Source organism: Plectropomus leopardus, chromosome 3, assembly GCF_026936395.1.
Source record: "Plectropomus leopardus strain MGB_pleo_1.0 chromosome 3, ASM2693639v1, whole genome shotgun sequence".
NCBI classification, from domain to species: Eukaryota; Metazoa; Chordata; class Actinopteri; order Perciformes; family Serranidae; genus Plectropomus; species Plectropomus leopardus.
In genome coordinates, this window is record NC_142178.1 from 8874861 (window position 1) to 8897351 (window position 22491).

General features: G+C 38.3%; 3 protein-coding genes across 4 annotated transcripts; 2 read left to right on the forward strand and 1 right to left on the reverse strand.

Annotated features, from left to right (window-relative positions):
* Positions 1-1589: 1589 nt before the first annotated feature.
* LOC121939439 (myoglobin-like) lies at positions 1590-2984 on the forward strand. The gene is made up of 3 exons (XM_042482459.2): positions 1590-1750; positions 1989-2208; positions 2437-2984. Exons 1-3 carry the CDS (start codon positions 1668-1670, stop codon positions 2575-2577), a joined length of 444 nt encoding a protein of 147 aa, XP_042338393.1. The 5' UTR covers positions 1590-1667; the 3' UTR covers positions 2578-2984.
* Positions 2985-8719: 5735 nt separating this feature from the next.
* LOC121942173 (myoglobin-like) lies at positions 8720-10001 on the forward strand. Its single transcript, XM_042485310.2, has 3 exons — positions 8720-8859; positions 9098-9317; positions 9547-10001. Exons 1-3 carry the CDS (start codon positions 8777-8779, stop codon positions 9685-9687), a joined length of 444 nt encoding a protein of 147 aa, XP_042341244.1. The 5' UTR covers positions 8720-8776; the 3' UTR covers positions 9688-10001.
* Positions 10002-11225: 1224 nt separating this feature from the next.
* On the reverse strand, positions 11226-22115 carry cenpm (centromere protein M). Of its 2 annotated transcripts, none has more exons than XM_088075506.1 (6): positions 21913-22111; positions 18992-19068; positions 17779-17877; positions 17211-17290; positions 16865-16956; positions 11226-13444 (listed from the first exon to the last, which is right to left on the reverse strand). In XM_088075506.1, the coding sequence occupies exons 1-6, from the start codon at positions 21967-21969 to the stop codon at positions 13295-13297; spliced, it is 555 nt and encodes a 184-aa protein (XP_087931632.1). In that variant the 5' UTR covers positions 21970-22111; the 3' UTR covers positions 11226-13294. The 2 variants fall into 2 exon arrangements, with proteins under 2 accessions (XP_087931632.1, XP_087931633.1); XM_088075507.1 differs by lacking the exon at positions 11226-13444 and adding an exon at positions 14093-14370 and having other exon boundaries at positions 21913-22115.
* Between the last annotated feature and the right edge of the window lie 376 nt (positions 22116-22491).

Consider the following 22491-nt stretch of genomic DNA (forward strand, 5'->3'; position numbering starts at 1 on the left):
TGACTTCAATTCAGTGTGAGTAAACGGGTTAATAAAACACTTGTTTCCACTCGCAAAGCATCTTTGTGTCAATTGGAGTTCAACTTTGGTGAACTTTTTCCGATGAAGTCGCAGTGTCCTCAAACACCAACAAAGAAGTATGTGTGGATGAGATTTGACTGTTCCTGTGTTAAAGCAGACAATATTGTCAGTCAGCACCATTAAAAATACAAACTGCCCCACATAAGAGATGCTGCCTGGCAGGAAGTGAGTTGAGAGACAGGCATAAAATGGTAGAAAATGGAAAATGTACCAAAGACATCATATTATTTTTTTTTTATTAGCAATGCTAGGTAATTTTAGCAAGCAAGCTCACTTTCCATATGTGTCTGATCTGGCACTGCCAGCATTCAGGATGAATATTGCCCCAGCAGGTGTGATCACTCACCTGCATTTGCTCATGTATGACTATGCCCTAATTTAAACACAGTGTCAGAGTATCAGTCTTAGTATTACAGGAACTCAGTGCTACATTTGACACGGACTGCCACAACATATAACCATTGGCACAGTACCAAACTGGTTTGAATCCTACTGAAACAACAGGGACTATTTTGTGCCTATAGGTAATTATACATCTGATCAGACAAAAATGGTATGCTGAGTTTTGCAAAGCTCTATATTGCCTCTTCTGATTAACATCTACATGCTTCCATCGGCTCAGAGTATGGAAAGCAACAAAATACGTTACAATAATTATGCAGACAACACACAAATTTACATAACCATATCACAAGGGGACAATGGTCAAACACAATCTCTGACTGAGTGTATTAACCAAATGGACAATTGGATGTGCCACAAATGTTTTCAATTAAAGAAAGCTAAAGAAAAGAGAAAAGCCAAGCAGAGACAATTCAAAGACTGCATTCAGCTGGCAATTATAAAAACAACAGAATGAGCCATAAATCTTGGTGTAGGTGTGAATGAATGTAACCTTGCACTGGAATGACCTTACTGAAGCAGTATTGCGCACCTTTGAATCAAGATGTGTTGCTTCATGCTCTTACTGGCTCTGATATACAATAACAAGCACAGTATAGAGAAGAATTAGTTTGGCAAAGACATGCTTAATGCTTCTTATTTATTATACGTTCAGGAGAAATGTCCTGGTGGAGATTTTCTTGGTACATCACGTTATAAGAAATATATCAGTTTGAATTGACAAGGTCATCAAATAAAAATATTATAAACAACAAAATACTGTTGGTAAAACAACTTTTAAAAAAATCCAGATATCTGTCCATGAGGAAATATTGAAGATTTCTTAAAAAAAAAGATGCGTATGTTTTACATACTCTTTATTATAATGTGACAACCTTAGGAGCATTAAAACTGCCAGTACAAGTGATGTGACTTCACATTCAGGGCTACAAAGATGTGACAGATTCTGAGAAAACAACTGATTTTACGTTTCCAACTACTCCTAGTTCTAACTTGCCCTCTAATTTAGTCTTAAATGGCTGTTTGCCCTCAAATCAAACAGGACAGTTACATGACGTACGGAGGTGTGAAAAGAGGCGTGAACTTGTGATTGGTTTTAATGATTGTTCTTTCATTTCCCAAGCAGAAGGGTTTCAGTCCTCAAGTCTGCATTTTTGTGACACGTTTCTCTGTCTCCTCAGATCATGGATGACTACGACATAGTGCTCAAGTATTGGGCTACAGTGGAGGCGGACTACGCCACCCATGGGAACCTCCTGTTGACCAGGTGAGTAGCTCTGACAAGACAAGATTGTTCTTTCCTGTGGGTCAGATGCTTCGCAGTAGCCAGGATATTGGAAACAGCAACCTTGGATGCTTTAATTCATTCACTTAACTGTTCCATCATAATTTCAGTAGGTTTTATTTCGTGATGTAAGGACATGACCTCAGTGACCTTAGTGGTATCCACAGCCCTGTTTTGTGGGTTATTTCTGATGAATCCAAAATTTTGCTTTTCTTTTCAGATTATTCAAACAGCACCCTCATACCCTAAAGCTGTTCCCCAAGTTTGCTGACATTGCCCAGGCTGACTTGACAAGTGACGCGGATGTAACTGCCCTAGGTGCAGCTGCGCTGAAGAAAATGGCTGAGCTTTTTAGGGCCAAAGGCAAACATGATGCCATCCTGAAACCTCTGATCCAAGCCCATGCCAAGCAACACAAGGTCCCTGCGGAGAGCTTTTTGGTGAGGGTGATGCCTTATTATAGATAAACTGTGTCCCAATTCAGGGTCTGCGTCCTCCGAAAGAAGCAGACCCTAAATTGGGACACAGCTATAGATCTCTGTGGTGTGATCCTTTTCTCCCACGTTGTCTGTTTCGCTAGAAGTAGTATCTGTTGCATTCCACCTTTTTCTGTCCTCAAACCTGACTTTAAAGCAGTTTGGTTAATTTTCACTGTATTTTCTCTTCAGCTGCTGACAGAGATTGTTGGTAAAATCCTGGTGGAAAAGGCAAATCTCGATGCTGCTGGGCAGCAAGCCATGGAGAACATCATGGGCGTTCTCCGTGCTGACATGAGGGCCAACTTCAAAGAGCTGGACCAAAGTGGCTGAAGATTAAGTTATGTCAAAGTCAAGCCAGGACCAGACCATAGACAAGGAAATGTTTTACATAAAGAGCTTCCTTTAAAAATAAATGCTTTGATCTTCAGTAAACAACTAATCTGCAGTGAAAGGAAATTAATTACAGCACCACCGTAAACTACAGCCTCAAATCTTACTATAAAGTTAAACATCATAAAGAACATAATGGATCTTTTATTGCAGCATTATTGCATTCTATTCTGTTTGATGGTGAAGGTTTTTCTTATGTTGTGTCTGCTCCTCTAATTGCTCATCACAGTCAAAATAATGCTTTTTTAATGCAGTTAAAATAGACTGATCTCGTCTGGGAAGCTTGGCTAACAACAAACTGTAAAACTTTGACAAATATTACCAATAAAATTCTGTTTCACTGCTCATTTTTTGAGGTGTATTTCCAAGTTTTATCTCTCTCCTTAACATTAAAAGTCAGTGTAAACAGATTTTTGAGATTGTCCAAAACTGTAGGAATTAGATGTTGGCTTCATTTAAATCCACTGTATATATGTTGGGATAAACACAGAGAGGTATACTCTATAAGGGCAATTTTTATCTTAAGGGTATTATAGATATTAGTGTTGATTCCACAGAAAATGCTAACTATTTCTCAAGGCAAACTCAACCCCCGAATTACTGCACAACTACAAGAAAAAATATCTAGAAAAAATTATACACACACACACACACACACACACACACACACACACATATATACTTATACATATACACATATAATAGTAGTAGTAGTAGTTATATTATATATTGGGCAAGGGACACATCCATCCCAATATTCAAAGACACCCAAACTAACATGTCATAAATAATGTCACTAAAAAGTCCAAAGAATATCATAGTGTGTGCATATTTCTTGTAAGGCCCTCAATCATATGCTGGCTTCATAAAATTGCTCTAATCCCTTTGCAGATGGGGTTTCATAGCTGATTTAGGTCCTGTCTGAAAGCCAGTCCAGATAGGAATCAGGTCAAGTAAAACTCTTAACATTAAGTGTCTGGACACACACATGCATGCATTCACTCTCCCAACAAATGCACACAATACACACACACACACACACACACACACACACACACACATTAAAAAAATAACTTGGAACACTTCACACACAGCATTATCTGTCAGTTCTTAGTCACCTGCTCTAATGTGGACGTGACTCCTGATGCTGCATGTGCCCCTTAATTAAGCCTCTACAGTCCATTCAATGTGAGGTAAATCTATACTTGTAAACCCTGACAACAGAGCAGCATCTTCTTGCAACCCTTCGTCACAGAGGCATAATAATAACAATTTCATAGCAACCCATCAAGTAGTTTGCTTTAGTCATTCATTGTAATAACTTTGATCCACTGACTTTCTATCTAGTGCCATCATCAGGCCAAGTTTTCCTTTTGTCCAGGCATTTTGCATTACAAAACAGTTTTGAAGCCCATGTTGACAAGGCAAATCAATTCTTCTAAGATTGTCTTGATTAGGAATCAAATTACAGCAAAAAACTGTGTGGGACTCACATGAAGTGAGCATTTTCTGTAAAGGGAAGACTCATGGCGAGCCACAGAACCCATTTTTATTTAGATATCTCAAGAGATCAACCCTGTGAAATGACCATGCCATTTTCCATCGTCAAAATTTAGCTTAAATTTACAGCATTAGGTAACCCCCTTCCTGAGACGCTAACATGGAATTACTGGACTCCTCAGGTCTTCTAGTTTGATTCAACACCACTATTGTCACTCTAGCTTAAAAAACCCGCCCCGCATGGCCTCTTCAAGACAGGAATGTCAGCAGGCAATTAACGGGATTATGTACAGACCTAAATTGCATCGCAATTAACGTGTTAACTCTGACAGCCCTTCTTTAGTCTTTTGGCTCATGAACAAACACCTGCAAAATGAATGACATTCCATGCTTTTGGCTAATTAGCAAATGTTGGCATGCTAACATGCTAAAAGACAACGAATATAATATAAATATTACACACGTTAAAGCTCTACATTATAGCATTATTATTGTGAACACGTGAGCATCGAGCTCAGGGCACTGCTTTTTTATGGCTGGTCAAGTGTTACTATTTATGATGACTTACTGTAAATGTGTAAAAGAGGGTTAAAGTGTTGGTATTTGTGTTATCATTGACATTCACATCCCACAGCCTCCTTGATGTCCTTACAGTTTGTGACTTGATGCCAAAACAATGTTTGATTGTACGATGGATGATTGCCATGATGATAATCTAACTATTAATAGTGTGTGTGTGTCAGTGCATGTATGCAGACGTGATGCCAGGCACAGTTCCTGTGGTCACACTCTGGGAGGGGGGCAAACCTCTGCCTCCCCCCACATTGTCCGCCCTCTGAAGTCTGACCAATGGCTGATGGCACAGAGGTCAAATCAATTACAGGCACCCTGATACGATTACTGCTTTAGTGTCTCTAAGAGGCTGTGGCGCACTGTGAAACTACACAACCAAAGGCATCCATTGGTACAACCATGACTGCTCATTGTAAAAAGGGGCTAAATAACACTCCAAAGTTAGGTTATATTTTGGTCAGGGAACAACTGACATAGCCATTTTTATAGGGCCCCTTAAACTCTCACCTCACGATATCTGAATTATCTGTTCTATGGGAACCCTGCAATCTTCTTAAACTGTGAGAGGGCTTGTTCCCAATAAAGATTTTGTTCCTTACAATCAATGTACTTATTCAAACTAAAGCTGTATATTTGTCTTTCAAAGGAAAGGAACAACCAGCCAATTTAAAGAATTATAAATCACCTAGGTAAGACTTGTTTTGTTTATGTATTGTATGTGATCGTTGTGGCACTAAAAATGTTAACTATACCAGTATAAGTCAATGCCCAGCAGATAGTTAGCATATTAACTGTTAAATGAGAAATCAAAGTGTATCAGTATGCAATTTATGAAAGGTGCCATGTTGAAAAATTCAGATTTCCATGTTTTGTTTTTATTTATTATAAAGCAGGTTAGTGCCACATAATAATTTGAAAGTATTCTGATGCTGTATGCATTTCTCTGTATACAGAGAAATGCATACAGTTTGAATTCACAAACTGTGCCTTTAAACAAGCTGTTAAGACCTCCTTAAAGTTGTGATGTCACAACTACAGCTAATTTAATCTTATTATTTACACCTGTTTTTCTGCTTTGACATGTCAAAATGTCTTCTGTGAAAAAGACCTGCTGTGCTCTTCATGGAACAAAAGGAAGAACTGTTTATGAGGTTGATTGTGGTGAGTTATAATATATTTGTGCGGTATTCAGTTCTAGCTATTTAGTTCAAGTGATTACGTGTCAAATTCTCACCCCACAGATGGTTAAAAACCTCTCACAAACCAGTAGTGCTGATCTGCACTTATGGGAAAATACAAACGATGACTGCAGGGAGAAGACAGAAAACTGCAGTGGCTTATAGTCAAAGCACAAACATGTAGAGTAAAATGAAGAGAGAAAATAAAATACAAAATGTGTTATCAGTATGGAAAGTCCAGTCACAGTGGACAACTACACATAAATATAGACATGAAAAAGCCAGACAAGACAAAAGCAAAGATCCACGGGAACTAATCGAAGCTCGGCTGGTCGATGTCTGGGGGCACGGTGCAGCAAGTCAGGTTGGACAGGTAGAGAGCGGTAGCCATGGGAACAAGGCCGGCTGCCACCTTCAGGATGGTCAGCAGCCTCTCTGTAGCATTGGTCACACCATCTGGTGTCTGGAGGGGAAGAACATCACACAAGACTACTTTATAAGAAACAGAACAACACACTAAAGACAGGCCTCCTGCAGCTTCAGGTAAATTAGACTTAAGATATTTTAAATCTTTCTAATGCCACTTGGAATTAAATTTAAGACCCATTTTCTAACAACCAAAACTGAAGGAACTTTGAATTTTATTTTTCCCTAATATTTATTGTAACATGAAAATCAATGGGGTTTTTTGTCCCTTGAAAAAGTTAAATTATCTATGACAAATGTGAAAAAAACAACCCTTTTTAGAGTGGAACACATAAAAAAAATTAACATATTATATTACAAAGTAAGTATCTATTGGGTTTACAAATAGAAGTGGGAAACCTTTATCTTTGGCTGTTTTTTTAATGGCAATTTTGAGCTTCTCACTTTGTGTGTAAAAATCCCATCATGGTGGGTTTAAAAAAAGGAATACAATGAATTTCACATAAAATAGATGCTACCAATTTTGGGGAGATTTTACAATGCAACATCAGAAAAAAGAAGATTTATAAAATCCTACTTCCCATGTGTGAGCATTTGCAATAGAATTTGCTTCTATAGAACAACATGGCAGACTCCATGGACAAGGACCTTCTCCATTCAAATGATTATAAACAAATCAAAACATAGTTATGAAAATTTTATTTTATTTCTGCCAACAGATACCTTTAATCCTACACACTGGACCTGTTAATGGTCACAAAGGAGTGAAATAAACAATGACAAATATTCTCCCCCCATTGACTTCAATTCAGTGTGAGTAAACGGGTTAATAAAACACTTGTTTCCACTACTTAAAGCATCTTTGTGTCAATTGGAGTTCAACTTTGGTGAACTTTTTCCGATGAAGTCGCACTGTCCTCAAACACCAACAAAGAAGTATGTGTGGATGAGATTTGACTGTTCCTGTGTTAAAGCAGACAATATTGTCAGTCAGCACCATTAAAAATACAAACTGCCCCACATAAGAGATGCTGCCTGGCAGGAAGTGAGTTGAGAAACAGGCATAAAATGGTAGAAAATGGAAAATGTACCAAAGACATCATATTATTATTTTTTTATTAGCAATGCTAGGTAATTTTAGCAAGCAAGCTCACTTTCCATATGTGTCTGATCTGGCACTGCCAGCATTCAGGATGAATATTGCCCCAGCAGGTGTGATCACTCACCTGCATTTGCTCATGTATGACTATGCCCGAATTTAAACACAGTGTCAGAGTATCAGTCTTAGTATTACAGGAACTCAGTGCTACATTTGACACGGACTGCCACAACATATAACCATTGGCACAGTACAAAACTGGTTTGAATCCTACTGAAACAACAGGGACTATTTTGTGCCTATAGGTAATTATACATCTGATCAGACAAAAATGGTATGCTGAGTTTTGCAAAGCTCTATATTGCCTCTTCTGATTAACATCTACATGCTTCCATCGGCTCAGAGTATGGAAAGCAACAAAATACGTTACAATAATTATGCAGACGACACACAAATTTACATAACCATATCACAAGGGGACAATGGTCAAACACAATCTCTGACTGAGTGTATTAACCAAATGGACAATTGGATGTGCCACAAATGTTTTCGATTAAAGAAAGCTAAAGAAAAGAGAAAAGCCAAGCAGAGACAATTCAAAGACTGCATTCAGCTGGCAATTATAAAAACAACAGAATGAGCCATAAATCTTGGTGTAGGTGTGAATGAATGTAACCTTGCACTGGAATGACCTTACTGAAGCAGTATTAGCACCTTTGAATCAAGATGTGTTGCTTCATGCTCTTACTGGCTCTGATATACAATAACAAGCACAGTATAGAGAAGAATTAGTTTGGCAAAGACATGCTTAATGCTTCTTATTTATTATACGTTCAGGAGAAATGTCCTGGTGGAGATTTTCTTGGTACATCACGTTATAAGAAATATATCAGTTTGAATTGACAAGGTCATCAAATAAAAAATATTATAAACAACAAAATACTGTTGGTAAAACAACTTTTAAAAAAATCCAGATATCTGTCCATGAGGAAATATTGAAGATTTCTTAAAAAAAAAGATGCGTATGTTTTACATACTCTTTATTATAATGTGACAACCTTAGGAGCATTAAAACTGCCAGTACAAGTGATGTGACCTCACATTCAGGGCTACAAAGATGTGACAGATTCTGAGAAAACAACTGATTTTACGTTTCCATCTACTCCTAGTTCTAACTTGCCCTCTAATTTTCTAATGGCTGTTTGCCCTCAAATCAAACAGGACAGTTACATGACGTATGGAGGTGTGAAAAGAGGCGTGAACTTGTGATTGGTTTTAATGATTGTTCTTTCATTTCCCAAGCAGAAGGGTTTCAGTCCTCAAGTCTGCATTTTTGTGACACGTTTCTCTGTCTCCTCAGATCATGGATGACTACGACATAGTGCTCAAGTATTGGGCTACAGTGGAGGCGGACTACGCCACCCATGGGAACCTCCTGTTGACCAGGTGAGTAGCTCTGACAAGACAAGATTGTTCTTTCCTGTGGGTCAGATGCTTCGCAGTAGCCAGGATATTGGAAACAGCAACCTTGGATGCTTTAATTCATTCACTTAACTGTTCCATCATAATTTCAGTAGGTTTTATTTCGTGATGTAAGGACATGACCTCAGTGACCTTAGTGGTATCCACAGCCCTGTTTTGTGGGTTATTTCTGATGAATCCAAAATTTTGCTTTTCTTTTCAGATTATTCAAACAGCACCCTCATACCCTAAAGCTGTTCCCCAAGTTTGCTGACATTGCCCAGGCTGACTTGACAAGTGACGCGGATGTAACTGCCCTAGGTGCAGCTGCGCTGAAGAAAATGGCTGAGCTTTTTAGGGCCAAAGGCAAACATGATGCCATCCTGAAACCTCTGATCCAAGCCCATGCCAAGCAACACAAGGTCCCTGCGGAGAGCTTTTTGGTGAGGGTGATGCCTTATTATAGATAAACTGTGTCCCAATTCAGGGTCTGCGTCCTCCGAAAGAAGCAGACCCTAAATTGGGACACAGCTATAGATCTCTGTGGTGTGATCCTTTTCTCCCACGTTGTCTGTTTAAGCTAGAAGTAGTATCTGTTGCATTCCACCTTTTTCTGTCCTCAAACCTGACTTTAAAGCAGTTTGGTTAATTTTCACTGTATTTTCTCTTCAGCTGCTGACAGAGATTGTTGGTAAAATCCTGGTGGAAAAGGCAAATCTCGATGCTGCTGGGCAGCAAGCCATGGAGAACATCATGGGCGTTCTCCGTGCTGACATGAGGGCCAACTTCAAAGAGCTGGACCAAAGTGGCTGAAGATTAAGTTATGTCAAAGTCAAGCCAGGACCAGACCATAGACAAGGAAATGTTTTACATAAAGAGCTTCCTTTAAAAATAAATGCTTTGATCTTCAGTAAACAACTAATCTGCAGTGAAAGGAAATTAATTACAGCACCACCGTAAACTACAGCCTCAAATCTTACTATAAAGTTAAACATCATAAAGAACATAATGGATCTTTTATTGCAGCATTATTGCATTCTATTCTGTTTGATGGTGAAGGTTTTTCTTATGTTGTGTCTGCTCCTCTAATTGCTCATCACAGTCAAAATAATGCTTTTTAATGCAGTTAAAATAGACTGATCCCCTCTGGGAAGCTTGGCTAACTACAAACTGTAAAACCTTCACAAATATTACCAATAAAATTCTGTTTCACTGCTCATTTTTTGAGGTGTATTTCCAAGTTTTATCTCTCTCCTTAACATTAAAAGTCAGTGTAAACAGATTTTTGAGATTGTCCAAAACTGTAGGAATTAGATGTTGGCTTCATTTAAATCCACTGTATATATGTTGGGATAAACACAGAGAGGTATACTCTATAAGGGCAATTTTATCTTAAGGGTATTATAGATATTAGTGTTGATTCCACAGAAAATGCTAACTATTTCTCAAGGCAAACTCAACCCCAATTACTGCACAACTACAAGAAAAATATCTAGAAAAATTATACACACACACACACACACACACACACACACACACACACATATATACTTATACATATACACATATAATAGTAGTAGTAGTAGTTATATTATATATTGGGCAAGGGACACATCCATCCCAATATTCAAAGACACCCAAACTAACATGTCATAAATAATGTCACTAAAAAGTCCAAAGAATATCATAGTGTGTGCATATTTCTTGTAAGGCCCTCAATCATATGCTGGCTTCATAAAATTGCTCTAATCCCTTTGCAGATGGGGTTTCATAGCTGATTTAGGTCCTGTCTGAAAGCCAGTCCAGATAGGAATCAGGTCAAGTAAAACTCTTAACATTAAGTGTCTGGACACACACATGCATGCATTCACTCTCCCAACAAATGCACACGATACACACACACACACACACACACACATTAAAAAAATAACTTGGAACACTTCACACACAGCATTATCTGTCAGTTCTTAGTCACCTGCTCTAATGTGGACGTGACTCCTGATGCTGCATGTGCCCCTTAATTAAGCCTCTACAGTCCATTCAATGTGAGGTAAATCTATACTTGTAAACCCTGACAACAGAGCAGCATCTTCTTGCAACCCTTCGTCACAGAGGCATAATAATAACAATTTCATAGCAACCCATCAAGTAGTTTGCTTTAGTCATTCATTGTAATAACTTTGATCCACTGACTTTCTATCTAGTGCCATCATCAGGCCAAGTTTTCCTTTTGTCCAGGCATTTTGCATTACAAAACAGTTTTGAAGCCCATATTGACAAGGCAAATCAATTCTTCTAAGATTGTCTTGATTAGGAATCAAATTACAGCAAAAAACTGTGTGGGACTCACATGAAGTGAGCATTTCTGTAAAGGGAAGACTCATGGCGAGCCACAGAACCCATTTTTATTTAGATATCTCAAGAGATCAACCCTGTGAAATGACCATGCCATTTTCCATCATCAAAATTTAGCTTAAATTTACAGCATTAGGTAACCCCCTTCCTGAGACGCTAACATGGAATTACTGGACTCCTCAGGTCTTCTAGTTTGATTCAACACCACTATTGTCACTCTAGCTTAAAAAACCCGCCCCGCATGGCCTCTTCAAGACCGGAATGTCAGCAGGCGATTAACGGGATTATGTACAGACCTAAATTGCATCGCAATTAACGTGTTAACTCTGACAGCCCTTCTTTAGTCTTTTGGCTCATGAACAAACACCTGCAAAATGAATGACATTCCATGCTTTTGGCTAATTAGCAAATGTTGGCATGCTAACATGCTAAAAGACAACGAATATAATATAAATATTACACACGTTAAAGCTCTACATTATAGCATTATTATTGTGAACACGTGAGCATCGAGCTCAGGGCACTGCTTTTTTATGGCTGGTCAAGTGTTACTATTTATGATGACTTACTGTAAATGTGTAAAAGAGGGTTAAAGTGTTGGTATTTGTGTTATCATTGACATTCACATCCCACAGCCTCCTTGATGTCCTTACAGTTTGTGACTTGATGCCAAAACAATGTTTGATTGTACGATGGATGATTGCCATGATGATAATCTAACTATTAATAGTGTGTGTGTGTCAGTGCATGTATGCAGACGTGATGCCAGGCACAGTTCCTGTGGTCACACTCTGGGAGGGGGGCAAACCTCTGCCTCCCCCCACATTGTCCGCCCTCTGAAGTCTGACCAATGGCTGATGGCACAGAGGTCAAATCAATTACAGGCACCCTGATACGATTACTGCTTTAGTGTCTCTAAGAGGCTGTGGCGCACTGTGAAACTACACAACCAAAGGCATCCATTGGCACAACCATGACTGCTCATTGTAAAAAGGGGCTAAATAACACTCCAAAGTTAGGTTATATTTTGGTCAGGGAACAACTGACATAGCCATTTTTATAGGGCCCTTAAACTCTCACCTCACGATATCTGAATTATCTGTTCTATGGGAACCCTGCAATCTTCTTAAACTGTGAGAGGGCTTGTTCCCAATAAAGATTTTGTTCCTTACAATCAATGTACTTATTCAAACTAAAGCTGTTTATTTGTCTTTCAAAGGAAAGGAACAACCAGCCAATTTAAAGAATTATAAATCACCTAGATAAGACTTGTTTTGTTTATGTATTGTATGTGATCGTTGTGGCACTAAAAATGTTAACTATACCAGTATAAGTCAATGCCCAGCAGATAGTTGGCATATTAACTGTTAAATGAGAAATCAAAGTGTATCAGTATGCAATTTATGAAAGGTGCCATGTTGAAAAAAGTCAGATTTCCATGTTTTGTTTTTATTTATTATAAAGCAGGTTAGTGCCACATAATAATTTGAAAGTATTCTGATGCTGTATGCATTTCTCTGTATACAGAGAAATGCATACAGTTTGAATTTCTAAACTGTGCCTTTAAACAAGCTGTTAAGACTTCCTTAAAGTTGTGATGTCACAACTACAGCTAATTTAATCTTATTATTTACACCTGTTTTTCTGCTTTGACATGTCAAAATGTCTTCTGTGAAAAAGACCTGCTGTGCTCTTCATGGAACAAAAGGAAGAACTGTTTATGAGGTTGATTGTGGTGAGTTATAATATATTTGTGCGGTATTCAGTTCTAGCTATTTAGTTCAAGTGATTACGTGTCAAATTCTCACCCCACAGATGGTTAAAAACCTCTCACAAACCAGTAGTGCTGATCTGCACTTATGGGAAAATACAAACGATGACTGCAGGGAGAAGACAGAAAACTGCAGTGGCTTATAGTCAAAGCACAAACATGTAGAGTAAAATGAAGAGAGAAAATAAAATACAAAATGTGTTATCAGTATGGAAAGTCCAGTCACAGTGGACAACTACACATAAATATAGACATGAAAAAGCCAGACAAGACAAAAGCAAAGATCCACGGGAACTAATCGAAGCTCGGCTGGTCGATGTCTGGGGGCACGGTGCAGCAAGTCAGGTTGGACAGGTAGAGAGCGGTAGCCATGGGAACAAGGCCGGCTGCCACCTTCAGGATGGTCAGCAGCCTCTCTGTAGCATTGGTCACACCATCTGGTGTCTGGAGGGGAAGAACATCACACAAGACTACTTTATAAGAAACAGAACAACACACTAAAGACAGGCCTCCTGCAGCTTCAGGTAAATTAGACTTAAGATATTTTAAATCTTTCTAATGCCACTTGGAATTAAATTTAAGACCCATTTTCTAACAACCAAAACTGAAGGAACTTTGAATTTTATTTTTCCCTAATATTTATTGTAACATGAAAATCAATGGGGTTTTTTGTCCCTTGAAAAAGTTAAATTATCTATGACAAATGTGAAAAAAAACAACCCTTTTTAGAGTGGAACACATAAAAAAAATTAACATATTATATTACAAAGTAAGTATCTATTGGGTTTACAAATAGAAGTGGGAAACCTTTATCTTTGGCTGTTTTTTTAATGGCAATTTTGAGCTTCTCACTTTGTGTGTAAAAATCCCATCATGGTGGGTTTAAAAAAAGGAATACATTGAATTTCACATAAAATAGATGCTACCAATTTTTGGGAGATTTTACAATGCAACATCAGAAAAAAGAAGATTTATAAAATCCTACTTCCCATGTGTGAGCATTTGCAATAGAATTTGCTTCTATAGAACAACATGGCAGACTCCATGGACAAGGACCTTCTCCATTCAAATGATTATAAACAAATCAAAACATAGTTATGAAAATTTTATTTTATTTCTGCCAACAGATACCTTTAATCCTACACACTGGACCTGTTAATGGTCACAAAGGAGTGAAATAAACAATGACAAATATTCTCCCCCCATTGACTTCAATTCAGTGTGAGTAAACGGGTTAATAAAACACTTGTTTCCACTCGCAAAGCATCTTTGTGTCAATTGGAGTTCAACTTTGGTGAACTTTTTCCGATGAAGTCGCAGTGTCCTCAAACACCAACAAAGAAGTATGTGTGGATGAGATTTGACTGTTCCTGTGTTAAAGCAGACAATATTGTCAGTCAGCACCATTAAAAATACAAACTGCCCCACATAAGAGATGCTGCCTGGCAGGAAGTGAGTTGAGAGACAGGCATAAAATGGTAGAAAATGGAAAATGTACCAAAGACATCATATTATTTTTTTTTTATTAGCAATGCTAGGTAATTTTAGCAAGCAAGCTCACTTTCCATATGTGTCTGATCTGGCACTGCCAGCATTCAGGATGAATATTGCCCCAGCAGGTGTGATCACTCACCTGCATTTGCTCATGTATGACTATGCCCTAATTTAAACACAGTGTCAGAGTATCAGTCTTAGTATTACAGGAACTCAGTGCTACATTTGACACGGACTGCCACAACATATAACCATTGGCACAGTACCAAACTGGTTTGAATCCTACTGAAACAACAGGGACTATTTTGTGCCTATAGGTAATTATACATCTGATCAGACAAAAATGGTATGCTGAGTTTTGCAAAGCTCTATATTGCCTCTTCTGATTAACATCTACATGCTTCCATCGGCTCAGAGTATGGAAAGCAACAAAATACGTTACAATAATTATGCAGACAACACACAAATTTACATAACCATATCACAAGGGGACAATGGTCAAACACAATCTCTGACTGAGTGTATTAACCAAATGGACAATTGGATGTGCCACAAATGTTTTCAATTAAAGAAAGCTAAAGAAAAGAGAAAAGCCAAGCAGAGACAATTCAAAGACTGCATTCAGCTGGCAATTATAAAAACAACAGAATGAGCCATAAGTCTTGGTGTAGGTGTGAATGAATGTAACCTTGCACTGGAATGACCTTACTGAAGCAGTATTGCGCACCTTTGAATCAAGATGTGTTGCTTCATGCTCTTACTGGCTCTGATATACAATAACAAGCACAGTATAGAGAAGAATTAGTTTGGCAAAGACATGCTTAATGCTTCTTATTTATTATACGTTCAGGAGAAATGTCCTGGTGGAGATTTTCTTGGTACATCACGTTATAAGAAATATATCAGTTTGAATTGACAAGGTCATCAAATAAAAAATATTATAAACAACAAAATACTGTTGGTAAAACAACTTTTAAAAAAATCCAGATATCTGTCCATGAGGAAATATTGAAGATTTCTTAAAAAAAAAGATGCGTAAGTATCTATTGGGTTTACAAATAGAAGTGGGAAACCTTTATCTTTGGCTGTTTTTTTAATGGCAATTTTGAGTTTCTCACTTTGTGTGTAAAAATCCCATCATGGTGGGTTTAAAAAAAGGAATACATTGAATTTCACATAAAATAGATGCTACCAATTTTTGGGAGATTTTACAATGCAACATCAGAAAAAAGAAGATTTATAAAATCCTACTTCCCATGTGTGAGCATTTGCAAGTATTTTGAAAGATTCATTTAAGTCATTTTAATACCAATTAAGGCCATTATTTAAGATTATTGAATTCAATGCCTTTTCTGACTTATTAAGGATCCACGGGAACCACGTAAAGACACATTTAGTGTTCTATAAACAACATCAGCACAGACCCTAAACTGCAGAAACACTGCTGCATAATCCACATGCAAATATTGCTTCCACATATTTTCTGCAGGGTTCATCATGCTCTATTTGAGACTAATCTCACGATGACATACCGAGACTAATCGAACTACAACAACCACCCCGTGGTTGTATGCCTACACTAACAACTCAAGTTGCAGTTTACATACAAGTCTGTTCAGACTTCGTTGCCACGACAGTTTACAATGCCTTGAATATGTAAGTTGCTCCAAAGAAGTTACAAATTGTAAAACATTAGTGTCACCAATTCAGTACCTGACTAAATGTCTCCCCTTCTATTCCTGCGATATGATATTGAATAATGTTCAGCAAAGTGTTTGTGATCTAAGTGTTTTTTGATATAGAATGCCATCTCTTCTTCATTTTATCTTATTAGAGATTTGTGTGAAATTTTGTCATAATCAGCACACAACTTCCTGAGTTCTGGCCAAAAACATATTGTTAGGTCACTAATCTGTTCATCCTTGAGTCAAAAGAAAACATTTGGGCCAAATTTGGTGAAATTACCTCAAGATGCCTCTGAGATTCTACAATTCTACAATTTCATTTAGCAGACGCTTTTATCCAAAGCGACGTACAACACAAGCAAGAATTAAGACTTAAGGAAAAAAACCCTTAGTAAGTGCAAAAAGTGCTTCAGGTGTGATTGGTCACAGGTATTGCCGTCTAGTGGCAGAAGAAGTGCCGCACAGGTTACTGGTTTTTGAACTGCAACTCGACAAGTTCTGGCAGCATACAACCCAGAGTTGGTAATTCTAGTTTTATGAGGGGTTATGTATGTGTGCTTTTTATCTTGTTAGTTTAGCCCTTGTTGGTTGTTATTGCGACAGCAGTCATCCTTTTTCCACTGTGGTAATCATCATCATAAATCTGAGTCAAATCACAATGTCTATGACAAAAGATGATGCAAACCTGATCCTCTGCAAACAGCAAGGGGCAATGCAGAGATGCAGCCAGCTTTCTGACAGCGTCCAGGCGCTCCGTGGGGACCGAAGCATTACGAGCTACAACAGACAGATGGAGGAGAGGGAAGCTGATCAGAGAGAGAGAGACACAGACAGGCTGGACTAAAAGTTAGTCACTGTCCAGCAATACAGAAAGGACTGAGGTACAGTATATAGAAATGGTAAAAAAAAAAAAGACCCATCTTAGAGAACTGACGCTCCATTTCATCCCTTATGCTCCTGTTTTGTCCTCGTTCAAGTGATTTATTAAGGAGCCGAGTGCAGCAAATAAAAAGTTAAAAATTGAACCATACCATTAGTGACCATGAAGCAGACTTTTCCGAGAAAATATCCAGGGTCCAAATATTTTAGGGAAGCTTCTGCTGACTGGAAACTATGACAAAACAATAAATACATGTCACAGAATGAGATCATTTTATATTTTAACAATTAATTAGGAACAAACCATATTTGAGGAATTAAGAGCACCTTTCTATACAATGATGAAATTAGGTCTTGTAATTTAATTGGATGTGAAAATGTGTGTTTACATTTTGATTCAAGGACAGACTAATTAGGAAGTCAATAGTTCTATTTTAACAAAGAAGTGGACACCATGCTATCGAGTTCTGATTTCTCTCATCATGTAATAACAACTGGTCTAAGTTTAACACTAATGTGTGGGTGAAGATGAAAAGAGAAGCTCTTGGTGTAAAAAAAAAATAACAAACCCAGCTCTGGCTGAGAACATTATTGAAGGACAACATGCAAACAGAATTGAGTTTCATTCAGGCAAACTTAATCTACAAATGTAGATATTTTATCTGTGTGTGTCCAGGTGAGGGGATTAAATTATAAAGCTGAAAAAGATTTGAAAGTTACCTGAGCTCCGAGGCTAGGTTGATGATAAACACCACCAGGTCTATCCTTGGACGGCTCTCATCATTCTTCATGGGCAGAGGAAGACTCTTAGCTAGTCTCCTGATGATTGCAATAAAAGGGTTAAACATGGTTACCAATATCAATAAAAGGGTTGAATATGGTTACTACCATGTAGCAAACGGGTGATAATTCTGTGTTCACGTCACATAGGATGGATAGTGTCTAAGGGAAAGACACCCATGTCTTACCGCTTGTGTGTTCATTTAATAAGACAACTCGAGGTGGTCGTACATGGTTAAATATACTATGGACCTTTCTCAATACTAAGTTCGCCAAGTTCGGACTTGTGAACTTGGAAGTTTGAGCTCGGCAAGCTCAACTGAAGAGTGCACACTCCCGAAGACAGGAGGGCACAGCACTTTCACTCTGCAATTGGAACAGCAGTGTGCTTAGCATAACCAAATATCTTCACTGTAGTGTGTATAATTACACAAAATCTCATATAAACACAAGCCTGCCTCCTTTACTTTTCATTCATTCATTCATAAATAAATATTTCTGTGTGTGTGTATCCTATTAATCATTATTATAAATAATATTTATACATTTGTATATATTTTGAGTATTTCTAGGTCAAAAGTCATCATATAAAAAGCCTGGAGCAGGAAAAGGCCCATCGTTGAAAAAAAAAATTGTAAAGCAGCACTCTCCAAAACGACAACTAGTAATTTCAAAATTGTAATTGTAATTGAATTGGAACAGCATTTGGACTGTGACTGATGACGCTTCACGAGTCCACAAGAACTCAGGTACCGTCAAGAACACAGGCTGAGAAAGGCCTTATGCATTCACTATACATGTATTCATAAGCCCTATTATTAAGTGCTAAGTCTGATATCAGAGCTTTCAGAAAAAAAGTTTCCTGGTTGTAAATATAACTTGATGTGAACAATATTTACCTGCCCAAACTGATAATTATGATGTCTCCAATATACAATGAACACAGCATAACTGTGTTGTGCTGAACCTTCAATTGCTAGTGAATAAATAGGTGCAGTTGCATGGTTTAACATATACACAATAAAAAAACAACATGCATTATCTAGTTTCAATAGCAGTATAGCAGATGGTGTTTCCAGTTGTGTGTTTAATGACCATGTGCTGTAACACACAGCTGATCTCAGCAGTTCGTAAAGGACGGAGCTGTACTCACACATTCACGGTGACAGCAGTCTCCTCCACCAAGGCGTCTGCTAAACTCTGCTGAAACTGCTCCTCGCTCTCCACCAGCTGGAGGAAAAACACTTCAAGTCAGCACAAAACTGGGTGATAACACTTGGCACTTTAACACACTGCTATCAAAAAGTGCAAAAGAACACTCTTAACACCAACTAAAGATGCATTTTGAAAACATGGCTTAATGTGTACTTGAATATGTGGGGGGAAGTAACACAGTAGCCTAAATTTTCTTCAGTGGGTGCTGGTACCATATTTCAGAGAGCAATTATTTTTAACGTCATCTGATGGCATACGTCTTGATTAAAGGTCCAGTGTGTAGGATATAGTGACATCCTGTGGTGAGGTTGCAGAACTGAAACTTCTCACATGTATCAAGCGTGCAGGAGAACAACAGTGGCTGACATGAAATTTGGCCCTATCATGAGCCAGTGATTGATTTGTTAGTTCTGGGCTACTTTAGAAACAACACGGCAGACTCTGTGGTCAAGGACCCATGAAGCAGGTCCAGTTCTGGACTGCTCTGAATGGGGGGGGGGGGTTATTGCTTAAGACTGTATGCTAAACAATCTCGTGTTTTATTCTAAGCTAAAAGAGTATTATCTTGATATCTTGATGGCTTGAGGACATTTGGGGCCTTGAACTTTTTTTTTTTTTAAAAAAACAAGCTCAATTTTGTGCCTTTTTAAATGCACACAATTTACAGCCTGCGGGCCAACTCTGTTCCCCTATAGGGTGCCAGGTGGCCCCTCCTTTTAATTCCCAAAGTAAACTGACGCACATTGGGAACTGTTTTTGTACTTTCAGAATGCATAAGGTGCAGAGTGCATAAAACAGCATCAAAATAGAGCTTTTTTATCAAAAAAAGTAGAGGATCCCCCAAATCCCCACCAGAGTCCTAGCTAAGCCTCTAATGTCCTAGAAACATCCTGAAATCCTATAAACATCCTAAAATGCCAGAACTGTCATAAGATTCTAGAAATTGCCTAAAATCCTAGAAACATCTCAAAATCCAAGGAAGCGCAGTGAGACAGACAAACAGAGCGGAGCTTCTCTTCATAGCACCAAAGTGTCTGAAACAGCTAAATTTGCAGAGGTGGGAAGTGCCTCCTTTAGACATCCATAGACTACTTTATGTTAGCTTCTGGTTTTAATCAGACTTTGGATGGAATTATTTAGAAACACCAGGACGCATCACTCATGTTTCATCCAGCCACTCGCACTGAGCTCTCATTATTAATAACAGGGGCAAATGTAATTTTTGGAGGGCCTGGGGCCACAGGGATATTACCTTATTTTCACCCATTCTCTAACTGGGAATGTTGGCAAGCTGTTGGCAGCTATAGGAGAAGTAGGCCTACTCAAAAAATGTTTTTCCTGAGTAAAATAATTAATAGCACAGACGTTTCACAGAAGTTCAAGTCAGAGTCCTGCAGTCAGGAGAGGTTTGAACTTCTGTGAAAGGTCTGTGCTATTAATCATTTTACTCAGGAAAAAAACAACAACTTTTGAGTAGATCCGCCATGATGAAACGCTGTGGAAGCACATATGACTCGGTTGTCAAACGCTCAGCTGTATTCTAGAGTCAAAGTCGTTTACTGCATTTGGTTCACTGCGGCGCTAGTCTTATTATCATTGGCTGTTCGTGTTGTCTGTCAAAACATGGCTGAAATGCGTTCTATCGACATTCTATTAACCTTATCTCATAGTTCAATCGAGGAAAAGTTATTTCGGGATTGAAATCATTATCGTTTTATCGCTCAGCCCAACATGCGTGCATCAGTTCTTCTTTGTCTGTGGGGATTAATTACTCTTACACCCCAGAAAGTAACTTTTTGGGGAGTAAGACTTGACTTTATAAAATTGGTCCTCACAAGTATGGAATTACTAATGTGCACACACACCCAGCTGTCCGGGGAAAGGGGATCTGTCTTTGAGATCTCTCCTTCACATGTCCATGAGGTTGTTCTGATGGTCATTGGGAGTTTTTTTCTTAGAGAGCTTGGGCTGGGCACCTGTTGCTGATTTGGGTCTATCAGGCCCAGCAAAACACCTTCAGCAACAAAAATCTTATTGGTTCCTCAAAATTTGTAATTTCCTCAACAAAAAAATACACAGAAATTATTCCATGTTTGTATGAAAAGTTGCACTACAGTTATGTGTAATATTGACTGCTTTGTTTGATAAATCATCAGGGGACAGGCACTTATAAGTTGTCCATTGCACCATGCAGCCTGAAAAAAGAAGTGTGCCAAGTATGTGCTGGTTCAAATATTGCTTTTTTGTCAGCGGTTATATGGTTATATATTGGTAAAGAAAATAATTATGTCCAAAGATGCTAAAGGGCTTAAGGAAGGGCAGGTTTATTTAGTCTTTCGAACACTTTTGCAGTTCTAAGTTTTATGGCAAAGAAATGCATAACCATTTTTTTAAAACACAAGAGAAAAGTATTAATCAGAAAAAAAATACAATAATCCAAATGGTGACATCTATAAATCTCTATTTCTAAGTGTCAGCCAATGGTGGCCCATGCACTTATTCAAATGGTTCAAAAATTGGTGAAAAAGGCAGAATGCCAACAGAGAAAATGTGAGTGAAAGGAGAGAGAAAGACAAACATACTCAGAAACAGTTTAACATGATAAACAAGTTATTGTTGTGAAACATGTACAAAAATATCCATAAATGTGCAATAGAATCCACTCTAGTGATTGAGCTATCGTATACCACTTTGAAACACGGTTATTTTCCTTTTGGCTCCACCTGAGAGCAGCTAAAACAGCTTCAACATCGTATCAGCTGGTTTGTTTTCAACAAGTCGACATAACAGATCCCAAAACACGGCGGTTTGACCGCAACTGTCAGTGGCTGAAGATAAAATGCATAAAGACGAACTCACCAAGATGTTCGCTGTCTTCAACCCGGGCAGCTTACTAAACGGCTTCAACAACGACATCTTGACATAAAGGCTAAAAACAATCCTACGTTTGGTAAATTTACGACGTGAAGCCAGTCTCTTGTCATTTCAGGCATTTCATGCTCCCTCGCGCTTCTTTTCCGAACGTGCGTCTGACGTCACGGCGCTTACGCCGGATGACGTCATGACGTTTTCCCAGTACATGCCATGGATCTATTACAAGGACGTACATGCAGTTGTCTTCTGCCCCCTACAGGCTGCTGGCTGAGCTGCACGTCACTCCTTATGGTAGCACTCCTGGAGCAAAATGCTGCAGCAGTAATGCAGCTGTTTTTCTTCTTGACCGGGAAATATCAGCTTGAAAGGAACCACAGCTGCAACTACTGTACACTTTAGTACAGCTTTGAGGTAACTTTTTTACGTGCTTTTATATTTTCCATTTTATTTTACTTTATCCTTGTTTTTAATTTGAAAGTTTTATATCATAGCTACTTTGCAGAATCATAATATTAATGCAAAGTATCATCAACCAATGCATTATAGTGAATTTTTATGGACTGA

Excerpts from the sequence above, each read along its gene's own strand:
- LOC121939439 (XM_042482459.2), top strand. The coding sequence starts at position 1,668 with ATGGATGACTACGACATAGTGCTCAAGTATTGGGCTACAGTGGAGGCG. Across the intron at positions 1,751-1,988 it reads GGGAACCTCCTGTTGACCAG|ATTATTCAAACAGCACCCTC; the intron begins GTGAGTAGCTCT and ends TTTTCTTTTCAG. Across the intron at positions 2,209-2,436 it reads TCCCTGCGGAGAGCTTTTTG|CTGCTGACAGAGATTGTTGG; the intron begins GTGAGGGTGATG and ends TTTTCTCTTCAG.
- cenpm (XM_088075506.1), bottom strand. The coding sequence starts at position 21,969 with ATGTCGTTGTTGAAGCCGTTTAGTAAGCTGCCCGGGTTGAAGACAGCG. Across the intron at positions 17,878-18,991 it reads ACTGCTGTCACCGTGAATGT|GAGACTAGCTAAGAGTCTTC; the intron begins GTGAGTACAGCT and ends TGCAATCATCAG. Across the intron at positions 16,957-17,210 it reads CTGCTTCATGGTCACTAATG|CTCGTAATGCTTCGGTCCCC; the intron begins GTATGGTTCAAT and ends TGTCTGTTGTAG.
- LOC121942173 (XM_042485310.2), top strand. The coding sequence starts at position 8,777 with ATGGATGACTACGACATAGTGCTCAAGTATTGGGCTACAGTGGAGGCG. Across the intron at positions 8,860-9,097 it reads GGGAACCTCCTGTTGACCAG|ATTATTCAAACAGCACCCTC; the intron begins GTGAGTAGCTCT and ends TTTTCTTTTCAG. Across the intron at positions 9,318-9,546 it reads TCCCTGCGGAGAGCTTTTTG|CTGCTGACAGAGATTGTTGG; the intron begins GTGAGGGTGATG and ends TTTTCTCTTCAG.